We start from the raw sequence: 27,244 nt of genomic DNA on the forward strand, positions 1-27,244 counted from the left end.
AGTTTCTCCTCGTTATGTACACACAGAGGTGAGGTAGATTCTCCAGCATGTACGTACATACAGAGGTGAATTAGATTATCCTCAGTATATACACATAGAGGAGCCTTAGATTATCCTCAGTATATACACATAGAGGATCATTAGATTCTCCACACAGAGGTGAGGTAGATTCTTCTCAATATGCAAATCATTTCCCTAGGCTTTATGGTTTCTGAGCAAATAAGTATCTTATGTATCATGGATTTTCACACTTAGAATTGAATATTGAAGTTACGACCCCTTTACTTTTCCTATTTAGGACGTAAAGAATGGTCGTGGCAAATTTCACATTTGTGCAGTACAGATGTGTGTTATTAGTTACATTAACCCCTTCCCACTATGTGATGTACATTTACTTCATGCAGCGTCGGGGTATGTATGAAGAGAGATCGGGCGACCTCTCTTCATACAGCGCGGGGTTCAGCTGTTTATTACAGCTGACACCCGCGGGCAATAGCTGCAATCAGCCGCGCGGCTGATCGCGGCTGTTAAATGCCCCAAACGATGTTTGGGGGTCCCGTTCACCCCCCTGCAACGAGATCGCAGGGAAACAGGTGGATGTCATGGCAGCCGAGGCCTTCTGAAAGGCCCCAGGGCTGCCTTAGCAGACTGCCTATCTAACGGGCCGGGTGCGGTGGCTTGATAGACTGGCTGTCAGATTGCAGTATGATATAATGCTTTGGCATTACATTATACTGCAGGAGGGATCAAAGCATCGCTAGTTGTGGTCCCCTAGGGGGACAAAGAAAAGAAGCTAAAATAAGATCAATAAAGTTTTACTAACTGTGAAAAAAAAAGTATTAAAAGTTTAAATCACCCCCCTCCCTTTTGCCGTATCTGTAATAAAAAAATTTAAATGTCTTTGAAAAAAAATAAAAGTAGTACAGAAAAAAAAAAATATACAAGTTTGGTATCGTAGTAATCATACTGACCTATAAAGTTATCATGTCATTTTTTCAGTTGCAGTTTGTGCAGTGTAGAAACAAGACACACTCAAATATGGCGGAATGTCTTTTTTTAAATTATTTTACTCCACTTAGAATTTTTTTAAATGTTTTTCAGTACAATATCTGGTACATTAAATAGCGCCATTAAAAAATACAACTCGTCACGCAAAAAACAAGCAAGCATACAGCGACATCAATGGAGAAATAAAGGAGTTACGAAAGGAAGGGGGGGGGGAACGAAAGTGGAAAAAGAAAAAAGGGCTGCGTCATTAGGGGTTAAATAGAGAGTCACTTATTTTTGCACTTAGAATTGGATGATCAAGTTGTGACTCCTTTACTCCCCCTATTTAGGACCTAAAATATGCTCGTGTCAAATTTCATGTTTGTACACCAGTAAGCTAGAGAATTAGTGGCAAGTCAGTCAGTGAGGGCTTTCGCCTTTTTACAGACCTGCCATGGCCTGTGATCACTACTGTGAGCAATAATGGATTGCAGTACTGCAATGCACTATCATAGCGATTAGAGCTTTAATGGTTCAAGTCCCCTACAGGGGCACAGAAAAATGTCTGAAAACAAAAATAGTGTTAAAAAAAGATGTAAAAAATAGCAAAAGAAATCCCTTTTTGCACACTTTTCTATTTATATATAAAAAAGGAAAGTAGAGCCAAATGTATTTGTGATCATCGTATCTGTAATGAGCTGTCCAATAAATTGAAAACACTGCTTAGAAGTAAAAAAAAAAAAATCGATTCAGAATTCTTATTTTGTTGATTTTGCCTTCCAAAAATTCAATAAAAGTGTTTGAAAAAGCTATATTTACTCCAAAATGGTACTGATAAAAACTACAGAAAAAAACAAGGCCTTACAGAAAAAAAAAGTTATAGGACTTTGAATGCAATGATGTGAAAAAAAAATGATTTTCAAAAGGGATTTTTAATGTGCAAAAGTTGAAAAACCTAGAAAATATATAATAATTTTGGTATTGTTGTAATCGTGCCCGCAGAAAAAATGTATCATGTCATTTAGGGCTTATTCAAATGGTTGTATATCGGTCGGGTTTTCATGCTCTGCCGATATATGCTGCCCTTCTCTGCAAGGGGAGGAGGCAGGATGGAAGTTAGTGCACTGAGCTCCCGCCCCTCTCTGCTCCTCGCCACTATTTGCAATGGTAGCGGAGGGATGGGGGTGGAGCTAAGTTTCACCCCCTCCCATTGCAAACAGTGGTGAGAGGCGGAGAGGGGGCGGGAGCTCAGTGCACTGCTTCCGTCCCGCCTCCTCCCCTTGCAGAGAGGGGCAGCGTATATCGCCTGGGTGTAAAAACCCAACCGATGTACGCCCATCTGAATAAGCCCTTATGCTGTATGATTAACATTGTAAAAAAAAAAATGGTAAAATTAATGTGGTTTTTCTCCCTGCCCTTTCAAAAAAATTAATAATTTTTACAATACATTATATGTACCCAAAAATAGTACCAATAAAAATTACAGTTTGCCATGCAAAACACAAGCCCTCATACTGACATGTCAAAATAAAGAGCTATGGAGATGAAAATCTGCAAAAAAAAGCCACTGTGTCTTTATAGCCGCGTCACATTGTGCTTGGAAAGATGTGACTGCACTTGTCCAGGTAGCCATCTGATGTCTGGAAAGTATCATGCATGGGCTTTGGTCTAATAAATAAGAATCAAGCATGATACTCATTGCCTCAGCAATCTTCACCTCCCCGCACGCAGTTGGCTCTCTCCATGTCCCGTATCAGTTCGGGTGGGTAGGTATTTCTGAAGCTGGACTTCAAATATTTTTCATATTCAAATTTAGAAAGAGTAAAGTTACAGCCTAAATATTCCTATTTGTCATTGCAGCCATATCATGTGGTGACCCAGGAGCTATAGAGCATGGACAGAAGCAATCGGAGAACTTCACCTTCGGTTCAAGAGTCACCTACACTTGTTATGATGGGTAAGTTTGTGTTGGAGAAGTTTAAGAAATTTTCTACACAATTTTTCAGTGGTTTTATAATAAAATATCTTTAAATGTTCAAGTCAGGAGACAATTGGCAATCAGTTCATCACAATAGTAAAGTCCAGGGCAGCACAACGCCATATAACCCTCTGGGTGGGACCGTCCAATGTGCCAGCCGCAGCAAGGAGCCGGATCGCTCAGCTCCAAAAAGCCAGTCAGAAGAAAAATAGCCGTGGCAGCAGGAAACGATGCAATCACAAAACCTTTATTCCTCCAGACACCATACGACGTTTCGATCTAACATGATCTTTATCAAGTATATACAACACCCACCAGCCCAATACTTATATAGCAGAACAATTAAAAACAGATAGCAAACAGCTGACTTACTCATTATGCATGTGCGTCCTTCCACCATAGCCTCCGGTATTGCTGATGCATACACCATCAAGCTGCGTCCACATCACTTCTCAAATCTCGCGAGATTACAGTGCCCAAACTCAGACCGGCTTCTTTCTGTGTACTGCGCATGCGCTGATCGTATAGCGCTAAACGGAGTCTCCATGGACATTTCACCCTTCTGTTATATTACATTAATGTGCACAACATGTCATACTGTATTAACAGATGACCAATAGAGCATTTGCATAGTACAGCCATCGGGATTTATATACATATGTATTGGAATACTCATTCAGATCCTAGATGGCTATACTAAGGCATGTACACATGCAAGCCCCTCCCATTCCATTCATGAATATGCACATGTACAGTATTAGACACAACTTACACTGAGCCATATTATAGTATAATCAAAACTGCTATCAAGCAGTGCAAATACATATATATATATCCAGGTGGTCCAAATAACATAGCACATCAATGTATAAGGATATAAATGCCGTAGCAAAAAATCATTCAGGTCATACATAGTAAATTAAAAAATTTGTCATTATGTCCACATTAGGTATCTCATGTAGAAAAATCATTTCATGCTCGTTATCTTTTGTGCGTACCATAATTAATACCAGGTCAGAGTAATTTAATGGGCCAGACGTATATGTATGCAATATCATTTATTGAACAACCACAAGTTTAATCCAAGACACAGCAACAAATTTAGCAAATATGTGGCATGGAGGAGGATCAAACTTCAGAAGAATGGCGCACATGCATATGGGCCGTATCTGCAATACAAACAAACATAAGGTGATTAAAAACAAACATGAGACGAGGTACTAGTAATTTACAATCATCAAAAATTTCAATGCATCATTTATAACAGTGACATTATTGGATATTCCATATTTAACCCCTTAGGGGTCAGGGTCTCCAGCTCGTGTATCCATTTCATTTCTTTGCGTCTAAGCAAACCCTCACAATCTCCTCCCCTAGTCAATGGTGCTACCCAGTCTATGACCTTAAATCTTAATTGACTCACAGTATGTTGAAAATCACAAAAATGTTTCGGAATTGGAAGGTCTATTTTTCTTGTCCGGATCGTCCTTTTATGATTTATAATTCGGCTACGTATTTCCATAGTTGTTTGCCCTACGTAGCCAAGCCCGCAAGGGCACGTAATCAAATACACAGCATATGATGTAGTACAGGTAAACCTTCCTTTTAACATATACTTCCTGCCTGAAATAGGGTGTCTAAAATGATCCCCCTTCTGTAGATTATTACAGCAAGAGCAAGAGAGACAAGGAAAATTGCCCCTCTTGCTCTGACCGAATGAAAAAAACGAAAAAAACACAAATCCGGCAGCAGATTTTGTTGCAAATGCATGGTGAATCACCATCAACATATGCAGGTTAATGGCAGATTTCATTCCTCTACATTAAAAGAGGTGGAATCCATGTTGAAACATCCGCAGCAGAAGTTGTCATGTATGACACAGATTTAAAAATGTGCAATGCGTAAAGAGCCTATTGGTATGATCATCTGCAAGTATGAAAGATCAAAGGTGACTTTTGAGTGGATTTCCACTGTAAATGCAGTAGAAAAAATAAAGCTGCACTGTGATTAGTTGATCTGGGTAACGAGGCCAGTTTTTATTGCAGGCTTTGTCTAACATATATATTAATAAAGCATACCTGTCATGTTCATGCAGTGCCTATTTGTGCACACCTACATGAACGTGAATGTGGTGTCCCGAAGAGGACCACCTATTACAATCAGGCAAATCTCCACCGCACTCAGCCTGTATGGGCGCACACTATTGTGCGCATTTACGGTGCGTTCACACGAACGTATATCGGCTCGGTTTTCACGCCGAGCCGATATACGTTGTCCTCATGTGCAGGGGGGGAGGCTGGAAGAGCCCAAGAGCAGAAACTCAGCTCCCGCCCCCTCTCTGCCTCCTCTCCACCCCTCTGCACTATTTGCAATGAGAGGAGGCGGAACGGGGCTAAGTTTCGAGAATTAGCCACGCCCCCGTTCCGCCTCTCCCCATTGCAAATAGTGCAGAGGGGTGGAGAGGAGGCAGAGAGGGGGCAGGAGCTGAGTTTCTGCTCCTGGGCTCTTCCAGCCTCCCCCCCTGCACATGAGGACAACGTATATCGGCTCGGCGTGAAAACCGAGCCGATATACGTTCGTGTGAACGCACCCTTAGGAAGGTATAAAAAAAATGGAACGTTGAAACATGATAGACTCAGATATCCAACACATGAATACTTCAGTAAACAACTGAGGCTAGCAATATATGTCATAAGTTAACAATAACGAGGTATCTGACGCTGGTCTAACAGAAACTGGGAATCTGCCTACAAGCGAAATAATCGTCCCTATGAGGACGGTCTCAAGTCAGAAACCTAGGGTAATCTGGTCTCTCACTAAGGCCTCATTCACACGCGCGTGGTTTTAGTGCAGAATAGGTGTGTGAAACAAATCACAGGTATACTGCACGAAAAATAGCGTGAACAGGCGATCTTCAGCAATCATGTCCTGAACTTAATTAGCAGTGAAATTGCCCATTCACACGATCTGGAGCTGCGTGTTGCAGGAAAAATGTGCTGCTGTTCGGAATTCCCTCGGTCGGTAGAAATCCTCCTAATGACCTCTAATATCTAAACTACAGATACTTGTCTTCTTTTTTGACCGTTGGATCATCTAAACTCACTTCCCCTCCCTTTATGTCCTGCTCCCATGGGAGTCTATGGAGACTCCTGCGCATCACGCACCAAAGATAGGTCAGGTCTTATCTTTTTTCTCAACACGGACCTTAGATGCGAGCTTTTCCGTCGCATGCCCTATCTTTAGAAGGTGCAAGGTGAACGTTTCTATAGAAAACCATTAGTTCTATTAGCAGTGATTTTTTTCACGTGCCTATTCTGCACTAAAATCCCGCTCGCCTGAAAGAAGCCTTAGTAGCAGTAAGGAGAAGTGATACAAATGATAGATAATATAATACTGCAGAACAGCTTACCAGTTGATACAACACTCCAGCTTAGCAGTATAACAAAGTATAGACCAGAAGTCAGATGCAACATATACCATAGGTCCAGATCAGATGGGAAGAATACTTCAGATGTCCAACCACCACCAAACAGAGGAAACAAACAGAACTAGACTTTGGTGTTTGCCCACCATCAGACGTTGGAAACAAACTGGACTCAGGCGTCTGAACACCATTTGGACGGGTGGCAAACACGAACAGGACTTAGACCCAACATAGATAACGCCAAACAAACAGACAAACATTGAACCGAACAGCATGCAGGCAACACACATGACAGACTACAGACCAAATAGCATGCATGCTCATAGCAGAATCCAGTAAGTAAAATGACAAGCACCCTTTCAAAAGAGGGGTTGAAATATATATATAGAGACCCATGATGATTGGCTGGCTGGACTAATCCACCCCACAGACAGTCAATCAACCTACACCTGCAGAATTGTGCTCCTGTCAGTGCATAATACTACAATACCCAGGAGCACAATCTGGCACACTGTGGCAATACCTGTCATTTCAGGTGAATTTTCAGAACAAGCAGTTGAATGTGTACATGAGGAATAACACTAATTCCAAATATTGTATGACTCTTCATGCAGCAGTTTTAGCCTTATACAGGATCCATCTCTTTAGTTTTTCCTTGGCTCAGCTCCAGACTGTGTGGAAACTAGCTGCTATGATATCTCTTAAAAGGCAACAGCCAAGCTGAGCGCGCCAAAGTGGGGGAGACCACGGGGATGATAAGATCGTTGTCACAGAAGGCTCTGTAATCCTTCCTGATAGTGGCGGTAACGGTGCTCTTCTCAGTGTTCTATAAGGATACGTCTAAAATAAATAGTTGTTTTGTCATGGGTGACGCCAGTACTCCAACCTGAACTTCCAAGTGTAATAATGGCGGAATAACTTGAGACGAGTCCAGTAACTTGTATTAGTAAACTGGGAGCATGCAGGTTTACTGAAGCTTTTTGTGATAACAGTTAAACTTACAGCATTACACAGGTGTAGCAGAGCCAACAATGATGCACTTAATTGACACGATGAAAACAGTAGATTTACAATTTGATTCACACTTGCCTTCAGCGCTCACTCTCTAGTTCTAGAGGTTACTCAGTAATAATCTTCCCCCAGTTGTTACTAGCTGAAGGGCTAACTGGAAGTGTAGTATACAGGAGTGAAATGAGAGTTGTAATGGCTGCTGAACTAATTCTGGCTTTGAATTCACCAGGTAGTTTAACGCACTGTTAGGTGGAACGATGACCTCCAACTCTTTTCTCCTCACTGCTGGAAAGACAATGGAGCAGAAAAGGGACCTCGCTAGCTTTGCTGGACTGGGGAATCACTGCACACACGGTTGAACTGCTAACACAGCTCCTTCTCCGACCACAACTTGCTGCAGACTACTCTCCAATTCCTCTCTAATTCCTCCCTAACTCCTCCTTCACGTCCTCTCTCTTCCCGTACTTTCACCAAACTCCTCCCCCTCTGCATAGAGACTCATGCTAGTGTTTCCCGCTCTGGACTCTCCCACCAATCAGCAGTAGCGTGACATATAGCCAATAAGCAACCACTAAGCTCTCATCTTAGGAAGGGGAGAAACAGGATTTCTCTGACACACAGCATCTTTTATGCCTATGGGAAGTGCATGGACAGGTGAGACAGACAAACGTTAGTGTGACTATTCTGGAGGACCCTCCAGGCCACTACACTATATACAATGCACAGAGACAAAAGGAGATTCTGTTTGCCTTTCTCTCTCTAGCACACCTCACAAGCAAGAGCAGTATGGAGGACATTAGACAGTAGGACTGAACAGTCTGTAGCCATGAAGGCAGCACTGGGATGGAACACTAGATGCAGCAGCAGCGCCCGTTTCTCTCTCACACTGCTGCTGCTCCCTACTCCTTTCCCTCTTCTCTCCATAGACGCCTATGAACAGCAACTGTAAAATGCTGTCTCAAGACTCCTGTGTGTGGAAGCATTTATATGTAATAAAAAGTTTCATATTTCTGCTTATACTATTAATTTAAGTAAAAATTATAATTTACAGTTATTTTTAAGCCTAAATTTTCTTCAGTACGTAGTCTACATATAAAATGATTTGAATAAATCGAATATGTCATTAACATCACATTTTCTTATTGTTATTTATATTCAAGATATTTAATGATATCAAAAAGAAATTACAGAGAATGTCAAGCAGACGGTACTTGGAGCGGTAAACCCCCTGTATGCAAAGGTAAAATACCTACAAATATATGTATTGAGTTAACAGATAGGAAGCTTGTGACACTTAGATCTAGAGATGAGTGAACACCCAAATGCTCGGGTCCGCGTTATTCGAGTCGAGCTTTTCGGAAAATTCGAGAGCTCTACTCGAGTAACGAACCTCATTGACTACAATGGTAGACTTGTGCATTTTTGAATGTGGGACGCCGGGTGCCGAGCTTTTTTTATTTTTTCTTCTTTGTTCTCTCTCTTTCTCTCTGTGTCTCTGTCTCTCTCTGTGTCTCTCTGTCTCGCTCTGTCTCTCTCTCTGTCTCTCTCTCCACAGCGGGGAGGGGCCAAAAATGGGGCGGGGTCAAACACAGCTTGATGCTCGTTCGAGTAACAAGCACCATCGAGTACGCTAATATTCGAACGAGCATCAAGCTTGGCAGAGTACGTTCGCTCAACTCTACTTAGATGTCTTAGATCTTAAAATCTGGTTGCAATTGAAAGCTCTAGACTGGATTTACACCCAATGATTAGGTCAGGTTTCATGTCTTTTTTTGAATGGTAAAAAGGCTGCAACCAGATGGTAATTGGTAACCTATAGAAGAATAGGAAGTTCTGTACATATTGCACATTTTTGAAAGGGGTTTTGGCCATTTTTGACCCTGGTAGTATTTTTTTCCTTAAAACATGGCATGTTTACATGTGGGGATTTTTAGGGCATTTTTAACCTCAAGAGAAAAATGCACCAGAAACTTCACCTGCACGTGTTGCAGTTTTTGAGGAATTCTATTCTATTATATGCTTTAGGCCTCATGTCCACGGGGAAAATCAGGCCCACTACGGATTCTACATGGAGAATCCGCAGCGGGTCCCTCCTGCCCCGCGGACAAATCACACCCATCTTTTTAAGGCCACTTTCACACGGGCTACAAAATCTCGCTACAAAAGCATCGCTACAAAATGCATGTATGAAGCCCATAGTATCCAATGGGTTCTTTCAGGATACAAACATCCCTCATGTGAAACAACTCATTAGAAACCATGGGCTTCACATGGCGTTTTGTAGCAATGTCGCATCGCTACAATATCTCGCGATTTTATAGCCTACGACCTCCTTTACATGGACACAGGCGACACAATATCGTAATGAGAAAATTGCAGTGATATTGCATCGGTGGTCTGTGCGATATCACTGTGTTTTCTCGCTGCGATACCGTGCTTTTGTAGCGCTACAAAGACGCACGTGGTGTACCACTTCCGAGTATTTTCGGGGGTGAGAGGCTTGAAGTATAGTCCCTACCCCGAAAATAAGCCATACCTGCTGAAAAAAAAAAAAAAGAATACATCGCCTGCAGCTCTGCTGCATCTTCTCCCTGGTCCCCAGCACTGATCTTCATGCATGTCTCCTGGCAAGGGATTAAAAAATTCCCGCCTCCTGGAAGCGCTGCCTCTGATTGACTTAGTGCCGTGATGCTTAGCCAATCAGAGCCAGCACTCGACGAACCAATCACAGCCATTTAATGATTCATTCAGCGCTGGCTCTGATTGGCTAAGCATCACAGCGCTCAGCCAATCAGAGGCAGCACTTTCAGAAGGCGCGGACTTTTCAGTCCCTGGCCAGAAGAGATGATGAAGTAAATTGTCGGGGACCGTGAATGCAGCGGATCTGACAGAGCGTCTAAGGTGATGTATTCTTTTTTTCCATTTTTTCTAGGAGCTAGGGCTTAGCTTAGGGCTTTTATAGTAGGATTTTCTTCTGTCAAAGTTGCATTGCACCGCACTGCATGAAAATCGTGTTTTCATGCAATGTGATGCAACAGAAAGGGAGGCTCCATAGGGAAACATGGGCTACAAAACCTTGGGAATTGTGTGCATAGACATTGCATTTTTGACTCGCAATGTTGCATGCTATAAAACATCGCAAATGTGAAGGAACCCATAGGAAAGCATGGGCTTCACATACGCGCTATTTGTAGCATTGTCGCAACGCGAGCAAATAGCGCAACTTTGTTGGCCGTGTGAAGAAGGCCTTAAGCACAGAAAATATCAAGATTCTATCTGTATTCTGTTGGATGCATTTCTGGGCAATTGAAATATTACCAATCAATGCAAATAGTGATTAAATATTGACAGAATACTGTTATATCCATATTACGGACATTTACAAATATGCTTGTGTAAAACAGACCATGCTTTTTAAAAAACTTTTCAGGTGTTTTTTTCTGATTGTTTTTGATGAGGTTTATGTTTTTACAGGCATTTTTTGATCACATACAGCTTTTTTTTTTAGATGTATATGAGAAAAGCCCCCAAAAATTCCAGACCTCAGAAAAGACTGTTATTTAAAAAAAAATGCTACAGACTAAAAAGACACAGTAAGACCTCATTCACACAAGCGTGACATTCACGCCGAAGTTACCTGCACACAAAAATCGTGGCTAAGTGCATGAAATGATGATTTCCAACTATCAAGCCAGCAGCTTAATTAGCGGTGAAATTGCCCATTCACACGAGCTGCGTGTTGCATAAAAAAGTGTGCTGCTGCTCGAAATTCCCTCGGTCTGTAGAAATCTTCTTAATGGCTTCTAATGTCTAAACTACAGACACCTGTCATCTTTTCAGAGTGTTGTACGCAGCTAAACTCCCACCCTTCCCTTGCTATACAGCTCCGATAGGAGTCTATGGAAACTCCTGCGCAGCGCGCACCACAGATATGTCAGGTCCTATCTTTTCACGCCGCTGGGAATTTCAGTTGCAGGATTTCAGTCGCGCATGTCCTATTATTTTAAGGTGCGATTTTTTTTTTTTTTTTTTTTTTTTTATTTATTTGCTTATTATTCTCCCGTCTGAACGTTTTCATAGGAATCCATTGGTTCTATTAGCCACAATTTTTTTGAGTGGGTAATCAGGTGTACGTTTCACGTTCGTGTGAATGAGGCCTAAAACGTTTTTTAAAAGTAACATGAAAAAAGGCATTGTTTGTAGGCCATTTACTATTTTACTATTGACCTACGGCAAACAACTGGACACTGATTTTTTTTTCCAGCAAAAAAAAATAGGTAAAAACATCAAAACGGTCCTATTGTTATCTGTTTTCATTAACAAGAATAGGACAGGCGCGCACTTAATAGAAGAATGTGAAAGCTATGCCGCCTTCATGTACAATTGCCCTACTTACATTTGTATTATTAATATTTCATTCAATCGAGAGAATCTCTACATCTTTTAGGGTTCAATGGGGTCATCCTATCAAGGCTTTTCATAGCTGACATGGGAAACTGCTGCCACGGCCACCCGCCACCCGGCCGGAGGCTACAGAAAGAGCTGAGTGCTTAGCATAGCGCTGTTTCCGTAGCTCTCATTGAAGTGAATGGTAACAGGAACAGCATAGCACGGTGCACTACACTGTTTCCATTAATCCCCTGAGTGTCTGCGACACTGATTCCGTCACTCCAAACTAATGTGCTGTGCTACAATGTTTTTGTCAGAAACACAGTGTTTCAACTGGCTATAAGGATACTGTATATTAAAATAAATTGGCACATAATTTTGAGTCTCCTCTGATTAAGGGCTTATTCACAGTAACGTATGTCAGCCGCCGTTTTCACGGCCAGCCGATATACTTTACCTTCTGATTACACAGGCATATTCCCGGAGTAAAAGTGCCCAGCTTGGGCAGTAAAGATAGTCCTGGAACTATCTTCCTGGCCGGACTACGGAGCTAATGACAGCGGCCGGGGAAGGAAGGTGGGAGGGAGTTAAGCAGTGTGACTGCCAAACTCCCTCCCCCTTCTCTTCTTCTATCTGCCCCTTGCTGCTGTTGGCAATGGGAGGGGGCGGGACATGGGCAGAGCAGCAAGAAGGGGCGGGAGCTCAGCGCACTAGCTCCCACTCCATCCTGCCTCCTCCCCTTGCAGAGAGGCAGGGAAGGGGGAGACAGCTATGCAGAGCCAAGCTGTTTCCCCTCCTGCCTGATGGCATGTACAACGAGCCCATGCATCAGATTGTAGCGAATATCGGCCGGCCGTGAAAATGCTGGCCGATATAAGCTCATGTGAATAAGCCATAACTAAAAGAACAGATTGATATTTAAGAGTGGCAATTCATTTTAAAATAAAGCTAAGAATTTATGGGTTATATCACTTATTAGATGAAAAGACTTTGTGCTGTGAAAAAAGTCATGATTGTATATTGTAGACTAACGATTGACAAATCTGGTTTATAGAATCCGTGTGTGATCAAATCTGGGAATTGCAAGAAGAAGCTCGGCAATGTAATTCAAATCCAGATGAATGGATTAAATACCTGCAGGTGCAACACCTCTACCTACAGATAGAGAACTTGAAGCTGGACCTTGAAATTAAGAAGAGGCAACTGAACGCTCCCGTTCAAACCAGTCCCATATTAGATAAGAAAACTCAATGTATCCAAGACGACTAAGAAAATAATTTTTGCTATTCTATTTTTAGGATGTTTTAGTGCAATAAGAAACAGATCGGTTAATCAGCAATGCATTATTACGTATATCTGCTTATGTTATATCAAACCTATATTATATATTACATAATAAACTTGCATTTTCTCATATGTATATTTTTTTTATTTTTAAACAGAACTCATCCCACTGCTGGTGAAGCTCTAAATAAGCTCAAACAAGGTCACGGTATTTTATAAGCATTAAATGGCCTTATTTATTAGAAAAACATCTGCAGAAAAATTGGTGGCAAAAAAATCCCACAATCACCATTCAAATACAAATAATGTAAATATTATGTAATATCTATTTGTACATCTTTGTGACATATCAGAAAATATCAATTCATAATTTGTTTATACATGAAATATGATTCTAAATTGTTATGTAGTATCCAGAATTTACCACAAGATGGCAGCACATGGTAAACATTAGCAAAGGAAGTCCATTCATAGCTATCACAATAAACATGTAGTGGTGAAGTAATTTACACTGCCCTATTCCATTTGATAGCATGGATATGTCAGGCAGTGTCGACAGGGCAATCACACATTGATTGTTAGCAAGTGTAATAACTTATTTTATTCATACAAGCTTGCAAGACAAGGTGTTTTGAGCCTGAACCGGGTGCTTCGTCAGATATAAATAATATATGTTTAACAATATTGATTTAAGGCCTCCTGCAGATGGCCGGGTTGGATCCCGCTGCGAGAATTCTTACAGCGGGATCTGACCCGTGTCTCTGCAGTGACCACTGCGGCTCACCTGCTCCCAGCGTCTGCCCACTCTGCTATTTGCCCAGTGGGTGCATGCGCAGAGCGGAGCTAGTGCGTCACTTGTGACGTTTCTGTGCGGGCTTATGCGAAACTCGCACAGAAGTAGAACATGCCGCGATTTGTTTTCTGCGCGTGTTTTCATGCGGTTAAATCTCGTCTGTCTGCATAGGATTGCATTATCTAATGCAGTCCTATGGAAGTGTGCATGGGCGAAAATTCTGCCGCGGAATTTCCGCCCGTGTGCAGGGGCCTAAATAAAATAAATTCTTAAAATTAGCGAGTCACAGTAAGCAGGACTTCAATTTAACCCTTGTATGTATTTTGTCCATCATATTATTGAACTATACATTCAGAGTCCAGGTGTATCAACCTATAAAAACAATAAAAGCTTACTAGCATTTATTTACTGAAAAAAACACAAACTTTTGAATTATAAAATTATAACTACCTGGAAAATATACCAATAAATACAACCTATATAAATATGTACTATGGTGCAATCTCATTTTAAGGGTCTTTAAAAAAATATGACATAGAAGTAGTATAAATATAAACATGGGCCTAATCTGCTTTATTCTCACATTCTCAATGTTGTATTACCCCCTTAGTGACCGCCCACACGCCTTTTATGGAAGTCAGTAATTGGCTTTATTCTAATGCAGCAACCCTTTATAGCGCTGCATCAGAATAGCGGCGTAGGTCCGCCATGCCAGTAGAAATAGAGGCCTGGCTGCCTGGTGACAGTTACCTGCTGTAACAGCAGGGATGGAAGAAACCTCCTATCCTCGCTGTTTAACTGCTTACTTGGCATAATCAGTGTGACCATGGCATGTAGAAGGCTGACAGACATGGGGCTCCCTCTGTCAGCCATTGGAACCCACAATGTGATAATGGGGACCTGTTGAGTTGCTATGGCACCTGGAGGCTTGAAAATGGCAGTGATATTTGCCTCACCAAAAATAGAATAGAAAGTGATCAAAAAGTCATATAAATCACCAAAGGGTACCAGTAAATAGTACAATTCATCCCGCAAAGAGCAAACCAATAAAACAGCACCATTGACAGCAAAAAAAAGTAGAGTTTTTTGAATGTGATGGTACAGAAAAATACATCTTAAAAAAAAAAAGTGTGAAAGAGTAGCAAGTAGAGATGAGCGAACGTACTCGTTACGAGTACTTACGCACCCGAGCACCGCCATTTTCGAGTACAGCAGTATTCGCGCGTAAAGATTCGGGGGGTGCCGTGGCGGCACGGGGGGTAGCAGTGGGGAGTGGGGGGGAGAGGGAGAGAGAGAGGGCTCCCCCCTGTTCCCCGCTGCTACCCCCCGCACCGCCGCGCCTCTCCCCGCCCCCCAGCGCCCCCCGAATCTTTACGCCCGAGTACTGAAGTACTCGAAAATGGCGGTACTCGGGTGCGTAAGTACTCATTACGAGTACGTTCGCTCATCTCTAGTAGCAAGCTATTAAAAAAGAAATATAAATTTGGCAAGGACGTAATTGTACTGTATCTACAGTAAAAAGAAAAAAAATGTGCCAGAATTGCAGTTTTTGTTAATCTTGCCTCTAGAGGAAAACAGAATTAAGAATAATCAAAATGTTCCCAAAAATGGGATAAATAATAACTAGAGCTCATAACTTGAAGAACAAGCCCTCATAGAACTCTGTCGGGAAAAAAATAAAAACTCTATGGCACTTGGAATGTGGCAACACAACAAATGTTTTAAAAAAAAGCTTTACTGTACAAAAATAGCAAAACATAAAAATCTGTATAAACTTGATGACACCGTAGCTTGCTGACCTCGAGAATGTTGTCACATTATTTATTCTGTATGCTTTTAAAAATAAAATAAGAAAAATGATGGAATTTCTTTTTTTCCTAATCCCCCCCCCCCTCCCAAAAAAAAAAATTTGAATCAATTACAATACATTACATTATACTACAATACATATACTACAACTACAATACATTATATGTATCCAAAAACAATGACATTAAAAATACAACTTGTCCCACAAAAAACAAGGTAAAGTCGACGGAAAAATTAAAAAGTCATGACTCTAGTAAATGCGATAATAAAAAAAATGATAAAATTGGTTGGTCATTATGGCATAATATGGGCGCGTCACTAATGGGTAAAGGTTATTTCATCCTATTTATTTTATGAAACCTATAATGCATCTAATTAGGCTTCTTTGTGTTGTGTTGATGTATGCATAGCACTTGTTTCTTTCTCATTGTGGGGCTGGTAATGCACATATCATACTTGTCGTCTTCCTCCTTTTCTATTGACATTCCATTTGATGCCATAGTGGAAATGAGAGGATAATCCCCCAACTTACATTTCATCAGAACAACCTCATCAGGTACAGTTGTGCATACATCTCTATCCTTATTCCGGATGTGGGCAGGCATGCATGTCAAAAAGTTGCAAATATTTCAGACTTTTTATGCCTGTTTTCAATTGATAAATCTCACTTACTACAAAAAGTAGCAATCTGTAAATACCACATGAAGAGAAAGTACAGTTCTAATTTTGATATCTATATACAACATTAGCATAATGAAGGTGCTATGATACTTCCAGCAAGCGCTGGATACAGTTGAAAACTATGGGGTAGCAGAAAACCAGTAAAGGCCCCAAGCAGTAGTCATGGGAATGGAGCTCGATAAATGCAGAAAAGTGTGGAGACATAAAGGAGGACATGATGACTGTGTGGGGGCACGAAGGAGAATATTATTATTATTCTGTAAAGTAATACTACTATTATGTGGGGGCATTAAAAACATCCCTATTAGTGTGTGGGTCTAAAGGGCACACCATTTCTGTGAGGGTCACAAAAGGGAGCATACTGTGTGGGGCAACCAAGCAAGTAATATGGATGGTAAATTTATATAGAGGGTGAGATGGGAGCTAGAAAAGCAAGGAGCAAAACTTTGTAAGCATCAGGGAACATCTTTAAGAAGGTCTTGGCTACACAGAGAAAGCAATGAAAGTGAATAACAACTACAATCAGAACAGCTGCAAGTTACTGGACTTCTACTACTGTGTTCTGTTTTAATTGCAAAACTGGTGGGTAGGACTATGTGGTCACAGTATGTGGTAATATTTGTCCTTGTATAGTAGTTTTAATATCATAAGGGCACATTCACACGGGTGTATGTAGTGTTTCAGTCCATGAATACACACTGTTATCATGAACCAAAATACTATGTAATCCCGAAATATCTTGCTTGCAGTCTTTTTTTGCACGTGTATTACCAGTGTTTTTCACGCTCACAAAAAAAGCAAAAATACAAGCAGATCCATTGATTTATTGTGCATATATCATGCATATTTATTGCATATTTACACACTGCCATTTAATGCATTTTTACAGGTGTGTTTGGTCTCATTTTTCTATTAATTTCTTATGCAGAAGTGTATGGGGGAAAAAACCTCCAAAAAACCATAGCTAGGGCTTACTTGATTTTGAAAAAAAAACACTGTCCAAAAAATACCACCAAAATGCCACAAAAAATGTATTGTTCATAGTGCATTTTAATTTTATTCATTGACTACCATGTGACATTTGGCTGCAGATTCTGTGCAGAAGCATTCCACTCCATGTTAATTACCCCCCTGCCAGGGAAGTGTGACACCTCAGATGGTTCCCACAGACTCCATGGCTCCAAGATTTTTATTAAAGGAAAATCTCTTAATAAGGATTGTTAGATGTGTGAAGGTCCTAGCTGAATGAAACACATCTACACATGTTGCGGAATGGGCCCAGTATCACCCCCAAATGGCATATCTGTGTACCTGGTTATAGTTTACATGTCATGCTTTATATCGCTGAATAGATAAAATCATGACCAAAAATATGCTGGGTATATATTCCTGATCAGGGGGTCTCCTGCAGAGATATGGATAACATGGGGAATTATGTTTTTTCAGAGGTTGTACGCACCTCTCTAAATGACCTCAGAGGGGGCGGGAGTTATGTTCTGGGGAATTCTTTATAACTTGAGGCTCAACAAACCCCTATTGTCAGACTTCAGGGGTACGCTAGAGCATAAGGCTTTCCCATTTGCTTCAGTGACTCCACACGAACCGAACCTTGGGCCGAATATCCCAAATCTGTTTTTTTTCTTTATTCTCTCCTTGTTTTTTTTTTAAATACTGCCTGTTGTGTATGCCTGTAAACCTTACCTTCATAGTAACATCTTTTTCTGCATACTTATAAATATTTAGCCCTGCTAGTCTTTTTTAGAATAAATCTGCAATTTATTAGTCAAGCCTTGTCCGTTTTCAAACGAAACATAACGCCGAAGATTGTTTTCATATTCCCTAGTCCGGGTTCCAGCTTCCCTGTGATTAAAACTGGTGGTGGCAATGAGTGTGTGTTGGTATTGTCGAGTGCTGGAGATGTTAGCCCAACCAGGGGTGATTTGATCTTTCGTTCTGCATGTGTGCAGGTGCTTGGGAAAGCTGGGTACAAGTCCGTCTGTATTCTAATGACTCTGCATTTTTAATCCCACTAGAGTGATCTATCTAAGCTTTGCCATAACAAATTGGTAGTGGCAGGTGTGCTTGGATTAGTCGATCCATGACAAATCGGCGACAGAGGCCAGATCGGTCAGAGTGCCCTCCTCTTCCCCTGTCAAACAAAACCAATGGTTTCATTTTCATTGGCAGTACTCTTGCCCTATCTTTCTCACATGTAGTTAATACTGTGTGTGGAAAAGATTGGGCAGGACCTAGGGAAGAAAAAGACAATGCATATCTGAACCAACTTGCACACCAAATGTATACTCTGATTTAAATAAATAACCAGGTTTATTATGGATATAAATACACACAGACAACAAACAAAAGCAATTAAAATAGTGTTAATCTCCCCATATTTGGAGAGACAGGGGGTGGGGCTTTCCCAGGGCTTCCCCGAGAGAGAGTGCGGGGCTAGAGGGGTTCTCATAGTGATTCTTCTCGAACCAAGAGAGGGGGCAGGGCTAGAGGGATTCGCCCTCTTAATAGTAACACCATTCCTGTTACCCTACTTTGTAATAAGACCCCCTATAGGGTCCACTTAGTAATAAGACCCTCTATGTTTCCCCACTCAGTAACAGAAATCCCTCTAAGTAGAAGAAACACCTCCGGGGCCCTAAATAGTAACCCCTTTGTGCTTTAAATGGTATATAGCGCCTCCTGAGGGCCGCCTGACCAGCTCTTGTTGCCACTCTGACAGCTGGAAGAGTTAAATTCATTAACTTAAACACATTCACTAAAATGCTGGCTGCCACCACTCTGGCACTCAGGGTACTCCGAGCATTGCAGCCGGGCGCAAGAGGAGTGAGGAAGTTTTGCTGTGCCTCATCGCTTGGGCATGCAGAGTGTCAGATGGCAGCCAATTGACATTGCGGAAGGCCCGCGGATTCCAAGTCATCACCTAGTGACGGCACAGGAAAAGAAATTTAAAAAAAGAATATACTGTGTATGTCGACAGCAAGCAGTGTGGACCATTTGCAGTTCAGATAAAGAGACTTCAGGACAGATACGCATGGACCGGGTACAGGGTCGTATTCCGCTGTTGGCTCCCGCATGCAGAATCCACCCTGTTCGTGTGCAAGTAGCATTATTGTGTGTGTGAAATAATTTAACCTTCCCAGCTTCCAGAATAGCAGTAGGAGCGTGCCAGGTGGCCTAGCATAGTAAAGAGAGTAGTAAGAAGAAGTGATGTAGTCATTTATATTAACCCCTTAGTGACCACCCCATTGCCTTTTTACGTCCTGCTTAAGTGGGCTTTAATCCCCAGGGATGTAAAAACATGCTTCCTTTGGGTATTAAAGCCCTGCAGGCTGAGGACGTGACAGCTCTATGCTGTTGGTTCCTGGAGGTAGCCAACAACCTGGAGATGTCATGGGGGTCATCGCGGGAAGCCTTCCCTCAGTAATGCGATCGGCACTATCCAATGAATAGCGCTGATCGCATAAATGTAAATAAAAAGTTTTTAAAAGTTAAAGTTTCAGCTGCCCTCATGGATAGGGTCCATGAGGGCAGCTGAGCGAATTCACCCCCATCCTCCTCGATGTCCCATGGCCATTTAGTCCAGAAAGGACCTGGCGCCGCCTTCTGCGCATGTGCGCCAGACGTATGACGTCGCGCGCATGCACAGAAGGCCGGCAGATTTGAAATCTTCTGGCTTCCGGCTACTGAAGGTAGCTGGGAGGCAGGAGATATCACCAGGGACCGTGGTTGCCGGTCTCCAGACCTATGATTGCCATTATCCAATGGATAATGACGATCACGAAAAAGTGAAAAAAGTTAAAGTTTCATTTCCCCTCATGGATCGTATCCAATGGATAATGGCAATCACATAAAAGTTAAACAAAAGGTGAAGTTTCATCTTCCCTCACCGATGCTATCAGTAAGAGGAGGTGAAACTTCTTACCGAGGCCTCCGCTGACCTTCCCTGGCTTCTGCACATGCGCCCGCCAGCAAAACACCCGACAAATGCGCAGGTGCCAGGGAGCCCGGGAAATTTAAAATCTCCTTACTCCCAGTTACCAAAGGTAGTCGAGAGCCTGGAGCAGTGACCGGTGGCCTCGTTGAGCGGTCCCTGGTCATGTGATAAAAAGGTAGCGATCTACCTAAGGCCGATTTCACACAACCGGATAGAAATTGCAGATTCTGCATGCGTTTGCTCGGTGGTAATATGTGAACCAATCAAATACATTGGATTACACAATTCCGCTCACATTAGCGGGTTGGAATTACATAATCCACTTGCAGAAAACAGAACACAGCATGCTCTATTTTACAGCCGATATGCGCAACATAGAGCCCATTGTGCTCCATGGTCGTGGATATTCCCGCAGCCCATATGCAACTACATTGTGTACGGGCTACGGGTTCCCCGCGCCATCGCTAAGTGACACCGCTGGAAATATAAACAAAAAAAGGTGTACTATGGATGACTGCCTGTGTGAGTGCGCAGTACATTACGTGGCTGTACGCAGGGCCACAGCCCGGAATCACAGTTGGATTCCCCTGTAGGCCTCTGCAAGCAGATTCCACATACGGCCGTGTGAACCCGGCATTAAAAGAATCGCTACCTGTAATACGTAATTTACAAGAAGCCCCAAGAACGCTCACCTTCCTGCAGTTCCAGGAGCTGCTTGCCGAGCGCCTTTTGTGTGAGACTGCCTCACCTCAGCTAGCTTACGAAGCCTCACAGAGCTGCACCTTTTACACCCCATCCCTGCCGCTGAGATCAAGAAACACCCCCTAAAAAGCATTAGAGGAGGAGGAATATCCGATTTTATTGCCCCATGTGCTCATCCCAACCAGGCCCCCATAATTACCCCTGACTTCGGACATACCACACAGTTTACAATATTACTTTTTAAGGTACGCCAAAATGGGGGTGGGGGGATTATTTTTAGGGAGTCAATTTTTTTTCTGCACAAGTGTGCAATAGGGCCTGGAATTTATTCAGTTGTGCCCGAAATCCAATAGCTGCTCTCTCCCTTATAGGCCTAACCATGGGTCCTCTAAGCAGATTGGGGCTACAATTGGTATGTCTGTGAACACAAGACAAACAGGGGTATCCATTTTTGGGTACAAGTCGTCATTCATATGTGTGCTGTACAAAAAAAACCCTGCTTTTTAGATTGACACAATTGCCAAAAAAAAGAAAATCACAATTTTTTTCCTTCTTTGTTTAGATTCATTCAAAAACTGTGGGGTCAAAATACGCAATACACCCCCAGATGAATTCGCTGAGGGGTGTAGTTTTCAAAATGGGGTCATTTGTGGGGTTTCTCCGTCGTTTTAGCCACTCAAGGCCTCTACAAGTGTACAATGGGGCCTAAAAGTCCTTCAAGCCAAATCTCTGTTCTGAAAGCCACAGGCTGTTCTTTTCATTTTGGGCCCCGTTGTGTATACAGACATAAGATTATTGCCGCAATGGATATGTTTCTGAACACAGGATAAACAGGGATATCCATTTACTGATGAAATTCTGAAGACGTACAGTTACAATGTCATCTGTAACATGTCCATATTAGACATATGCTCATCTAAAACTGGCCGAAAGAGGGATCTATGATTAGAAATTATGGCAATATAGACTTCAAGGGAAAACCGAGGACTAGGATAACCTGTTAGTTGATGAAATGACTCAAATGGAAAGAAAGGGTCATGTTGTAATAATGCCTGTGTTTCAGAGCGCTGGTGCAATCAGGAAGAGCAGCCAGAGTGACGTCAGCCCTGACACACGTGCCCTGTGGCATATGTGCCACGACATTTGGCACTGGGTGTCTTTGTTCTAGATGTATTGCAGGTTTTTTATCCTCTTTTACAACTTAAGGTTTGGAGTGAAAGTAATAAACAGTGACATTTAAGCTGTTCATGGGCAGCACTTCCCTGTGTGGCAGAGTCACATGAACCTACAGATGACAGTCATTTGTGCTGTCTTCTTGTCACTGCAGAGGGCCTCTGATGAGTTGTCTGTCGGATATTCCTTAGTAGGCTCAGTGTGTAATGTTCCCTTCTTCTCTTCCCTGCTACAATATCTCCTATGGTTTATGGACTGATTGGCCAACACAGATTTGGCCATTCAGCCATAATGTAGGACCATAGGTGCTACCTGTGCAGTGTCCGAGGAGCAGTTCCACAGCCGAGGAGATGGCGGGGTAGATAAGGGCCTTGTCAGGGTGGCGCTACTATCTCTTTCCCTGAGTGTAGCTCGGGACCCGTCCAAGTTACTGCTGGGGAGGTCACAGGGAAAATGTAACCGGAGGCTACCTGCAATCTTCTTGTCACTCGTGGCGCCAACGTTCTGTCCTCTGCAGTGAATCTCAGCTAAGAAAATAACTTAGTCCATACACAGGGATACTTTCTGGACAAACCAGGAACAGTCAGTAATCTCCGTTTATTGTAACTTCAGCAAAGTTTCAACATACAACAGTTGTCAGGCACAAAGTAAACTTCTTGAAGGTGGTGTGACAGGGAGGACTTCTTGGGGTAATCCGGACAATCCACAGTCCAGTTATCTGTGTGATCCCGATCCCGGCGACTCTATTTCTCCCTCCAACACTCTACTGGTCAACACTCACGCTTCTGGTGCCTTTTTCTCTTAAGCAGAAGTGCTTCTCTCTCTCTCTCATTGCTTGGTGGTAGCACCGGCACATCCTGGGTAGTGCAGGCCCAGACCGAGCAGAAGGGTATCGCTCAGCTTCTTCCACTTTCCACACACAGACCGATTAATGCCTGTGGGGTTCACTCACTTGCAGATTGGTTAACTGACTCCCACTCTATGCAAGCACTCCTTCAAGAAGACCCCTACAACTCTCTCTTCTCCTTGCACCTACATATATATCACAAGGTCACATGACATACAACAAGATACATTTTCCAGACATAACCCCGACATTACCCCATTCAATGCTGCAGAGATGCAATACACATACCAAATGCACACTACAATTAAGACACTGACAGGACAATGGCATGAGACAGATATATAACAGTAGGAAGGGGCCCTGCTGGTTCTGGGCCATTACACCTGCATGATGTAAATCGCACTAGGGCAAAAGGATTTAACCCAAAGCTTTTTTATTTATTTATTTGGGTTTAATCCTTTTGCCTTCATGCTATTTAGATCATGAGGGTAGCGCCTACAGTCCTTCATTTTCTTCTTTTTATGGTCAAACATTTCTATTAGTCCAAGGTATTTTGACTGGCAGCACCCTACTAATTATTCTCAAAAACACACTCTCACTGCCTGTAACACACCCTTAATAGAAGTTGCTCCACCTTCTCTTCTCTTGGAATCAGTCACAATGGAAGTGTATTTATTCCAGGCCCACCTCTATATGGGCGCTGGTTATTGTCCTGCCCTTGGTGTTTGGTGAGGCAGCGGAATCCTGTCAGCTAAGTATTTGTGGCTATTTATTGTGTTTGGGGCTTTTTCAGTTCTACCAAATACTGTGTTATATACATGGCTCTTTCCAACTGCATTAAACATCTTCCCTATCCTCCATCTAGTTACAGACTAGACCCACTAGGTTCAAGACATGGGGCCACCCTTATCCAGAAGATTGCCCTGCTTCTAGGCTACACCAATGTTGGATAGGTGTAAGGAGGAGACACTGACTGTTCTCCACTTTACTGTTTAGAGCGATATTCAGCCACTGATAGATGCGGCCTATGGCCGCAGTGATAGGCTATGGCAATAGGCCCTGCCCCCTCCTGTCTAGTACCCGGACCAAGAGCCAGGAGTGGGGACACAGATGACTAGCGCTTGCTAGAACCAGTTTGAAGACCATGACAAGCGCTGATTGTTCCCCTCCGCCGGCCAGAGACATTGCCAGGGGGAGGGAGCAGGTAGATGAGATTGCAGCTACTAGACACTGCCACTTTGGTATAGCCTCTTTGGGGCTGTATTGGAAGTAGGTTCTACCCATAGTGATGTCAGAACTGACGCGATTAGCATATCGGCACTGAGAAGAATGTCCCCAATATAGGGACATTGGATAGAATGGGTATAGGCCCCGACTAGGTCTGCCCTGGAGCTCTCGGCTGCCATATTGGCCAATATAAGTAAATTGAGCTGCGCCACCAGAGGGAGGTAGTGACAGCAGCAGAGGAGAAACCAGCAATGTGTGCTACTTGGCAGCACACACAGGGACATGGCAGCAGCAGTTTGTGCTCTGTATGTAGCAGCAGTCATGGAAGAGGGGTGACAAGGATAATGTCCTCAGACTGAGGGAGCAGCATAAGAATATAGAGAGCTGTGGCTGAAAAAGAGAGATAAAAGGGCTCAATGTACAAGCGGACAAAAACAAGACACAGACTGCATGGAAGGAGAGAGTGTAGTGGCCCAGTACATGCTTTCCTAGCCCCCTCCATAATGTCATACATGTAAAGTCTTGTGTTGATGCACTGTGCAAAATGTCTTGTCATTCTGGTATGTGTATTGCACAGCTGCAGTGTGTGATAGGTTAATGTCTGCAAAATATGAGCTGTCTGCCTGTGAATGTATCAATTCTATCCTGTCACGTGGTGTGAGAAAAGGTATAAATGTGTGTGATTGAGAGTGGGAAAAGGTTCCATCTTGTAGAGCTGCTGGAGAGCAAATACAGAGGCACATGGGGGCACCTTCAGCCCTCATGTGTTGAAGATGGAGGAAGAGGAGAGGTTTTCCCAGAATGCGTGTCTTCAATCCAGATTGTAAGTGAGCCCTAAAAAGAGAGAGTGAGCAGAGCGCAAGTCAGTTAATCAGGGCCTAGTGGGGAGGTACTTAATCGTCTGTTTTTCACACTCAAGCGTATTGAAATCTGAGTCCCGCTGAGTGGAGGTACTTGTCTGCTGGCGAGTCTGTCGAGTGACCCTACCCTTTTTCTTCTCTGGAGTGTTCCCTGCCCAGGAGCTGTACCTGATAGATAATGTGGACTGCAGGACCGGTGTCATCCTGAGTTTCATCCCTGACCTGAAATCTCTTGTTTTACCTGCACTACAGTATCTTTTGAATGTATGCCTTGCACTACTAAAGTAAAGTTTTTAGTAAAGTTGTTTCCAGGCCCTGACCATTCCCAGGGACCTGAGGTACTTAAACTGTCTGTGGCTCACTTATTTACCCCACCGATGGTCATGCCGGGGGGTACCGGAACGGTGGTGTCACACGTGACAAATCCCTCTACACCTGTTACCCTGTTTATTGGGCATCCCCATGCTGGGGTCGTCCAGAAGAGGCCCAGCGCTGCTCTGGCCTTGGCTACACTTGTCCCTCCTTGAGGGAGCCTGGTAAGTGCCACCGTGACAAGCCAACACTTTACCCTCCCAGCTCCTCAACGTATGTTATGTGTCCGGGTTACCCTACAGGACACTGCAAGAGAATCTCTCTTCCCGCAGGGGGCGTTATCTTTGAAGAAAGACCTGTAAACTGCGACAGCTGTAAGAGATGTAAAAATGGTCCAACATGACAGTTAGTGTGCGCACATACAGGGACATGTACATTGGCGGATGGATGCAACTGGAGAAGTATCTCTCTGAAGATACTGTAATTGAAGAGTGGTGACACCATGTTTAGAGTTACTGGTTATGTTAGTTAATGGATGACGCTATGTACAGTAACAGGGAAAGGATACTTTGTAAAGTGGCACCTAGCGCTAGCTTAAGTAGTGGCATTATGCGTCAGTAAGAGATATTGTGAGATGCTCGTGAAACAGTAATGCTGTAAAGTAGATGGGAATGGATAAAGATGTTGAAAATAGGAAGATGGAACACTACCTTTACAGTGCCATCTATTGGAAGTCAATGTCAGACCTTTTAACAAGACCTTATAACAATGACTGGGAATTATGATACAAAGCCAACCATGCCCAGACAGCTGTCTCAGGGTTTTTACCTTTCATCAGAGTGCAGTAGGTTTCTGGCTTAGCCAGTTAGAGGCCAATAGATGTGGATCAGGAAGGGTATCATTTCTCCTTAGGGAGAGCATTTAGAAGGTGTGAGGTGATTTATAAGGCAATTTATGGTCCTCTGGGAAATATGCAAATTAGAAGATGGAACAATGCCTTTACAGCACCCCCTATTGGAAGGCAGCATTCCTATAAGTCAATGTAGACCTTTTACAATGTTGTAACAATGAATGGCATGCCTGTTATCTCAGCAACAACAGGCCGCTGTGGATCAACAAACCCAACAGTAAAACAGCGCTGAACTTAGATAAATTTTCACAGTGACCATGCAGCATACCTTGCTTTGACAGAGTTTCAGCAGCCGATGACAAACAAGGGTTCCCCCGATAACACCACATCATTGCCAATAACATCTCACATGGGCCCAGGAAAGACGTCAATGGACCTTGGATAGATGGCAGAAGGTTGCTTGTAGTGACGAGTCACATTTTCTGCTGATCCATATGGATGGCCAGGTCTGCATCTGATATGAAGAGCATGCGTGCAATGATGGGGTTTAAAAGGCCAGTGGTGGCTCTGTCATGGTCTAGGGAGTGCTTTTCTGACATGGCCTAGGACTGTGGTAATCATACCACAATCCTTGAATGGTAAACACAACAGAGACTTTCCAGCTAACCATCTGTTCTTTGCTGACCACAGTGCCATCTTTCAACAGGACAATGCACGATATCATTAAGCTCAGATCACTGGGGAGTGATTGGAGGAACACAGCAATTAATTCTCCGCACTGCCTTGGCCCTTAAACTCACTGGACTGTAACCCCATTGAATATGTTTGGGATATGCTGAAAAGGGCTGTGAGATCTGCTAACACTTAACAGTACAATGTGCACCAATTGACAGAGGTCAAGTTAAGAATGGAAGATGTTTACAACCTTGTGCAATTTGTTCGCTGACGTCTGTAAGCCGTGACCG

The 27,244-nt window shown here is 42.9% G+C and overlaps 1 protein-coding gene across 3 annotated transcripts in view; it reads left to right on the forward strand.

Moving 5' to 3' along the window:
* LOC136625751 (C4b-binding protein alpha chain-like) overlaps window positions 1–27,244 on the forward strand; it is a 603,882-nt gene that overhangs the window by 106,746 nt on the left and 469,892 nt on the right. For 2 of the 3 annotated variants that reach the window (XM_066600212.1, XM_066600214.1), the window contains 3 exons: window positions 2,848–2,944; window positions 8,561–8,640; window positions 12,844–13,205. In XM_066600212.1, the coding sequence (XP_066456309.1) occupies window positions 2,848–2,944; window positions 8,561–8,640; window positions 12,844–13,058 (392 nt within the window). In that variant the 3' untranslated portion in view covers window positions 13,059–13,205. Of the gene's footprint in view, window positions 1–2,847; window positions 2,945–8,560; window positions 8,641–12,843; window positions 13,206–27,244 lie in introns of those variants that run through there. The other variant, XM_066600213.1, reaches the window with a different exon arrangement.

This window comes from Eleutherodactylus coqui, chromosome 4 (assembly GCF_035609145.1).
Source record: "Eleutherodactylus coqui strain aEleCoq1 chromosome 4, aEleCoq1.hap1, whole genome shotgun sequence".
Taxonomy (NCBI): domain Eukaryota; kingdom Metazoa; phylum Chordata; class Amphibia; order Anura; family Eleutherodactylidae; genus Eleutherodactylus; species Eleutherodactylus coqui.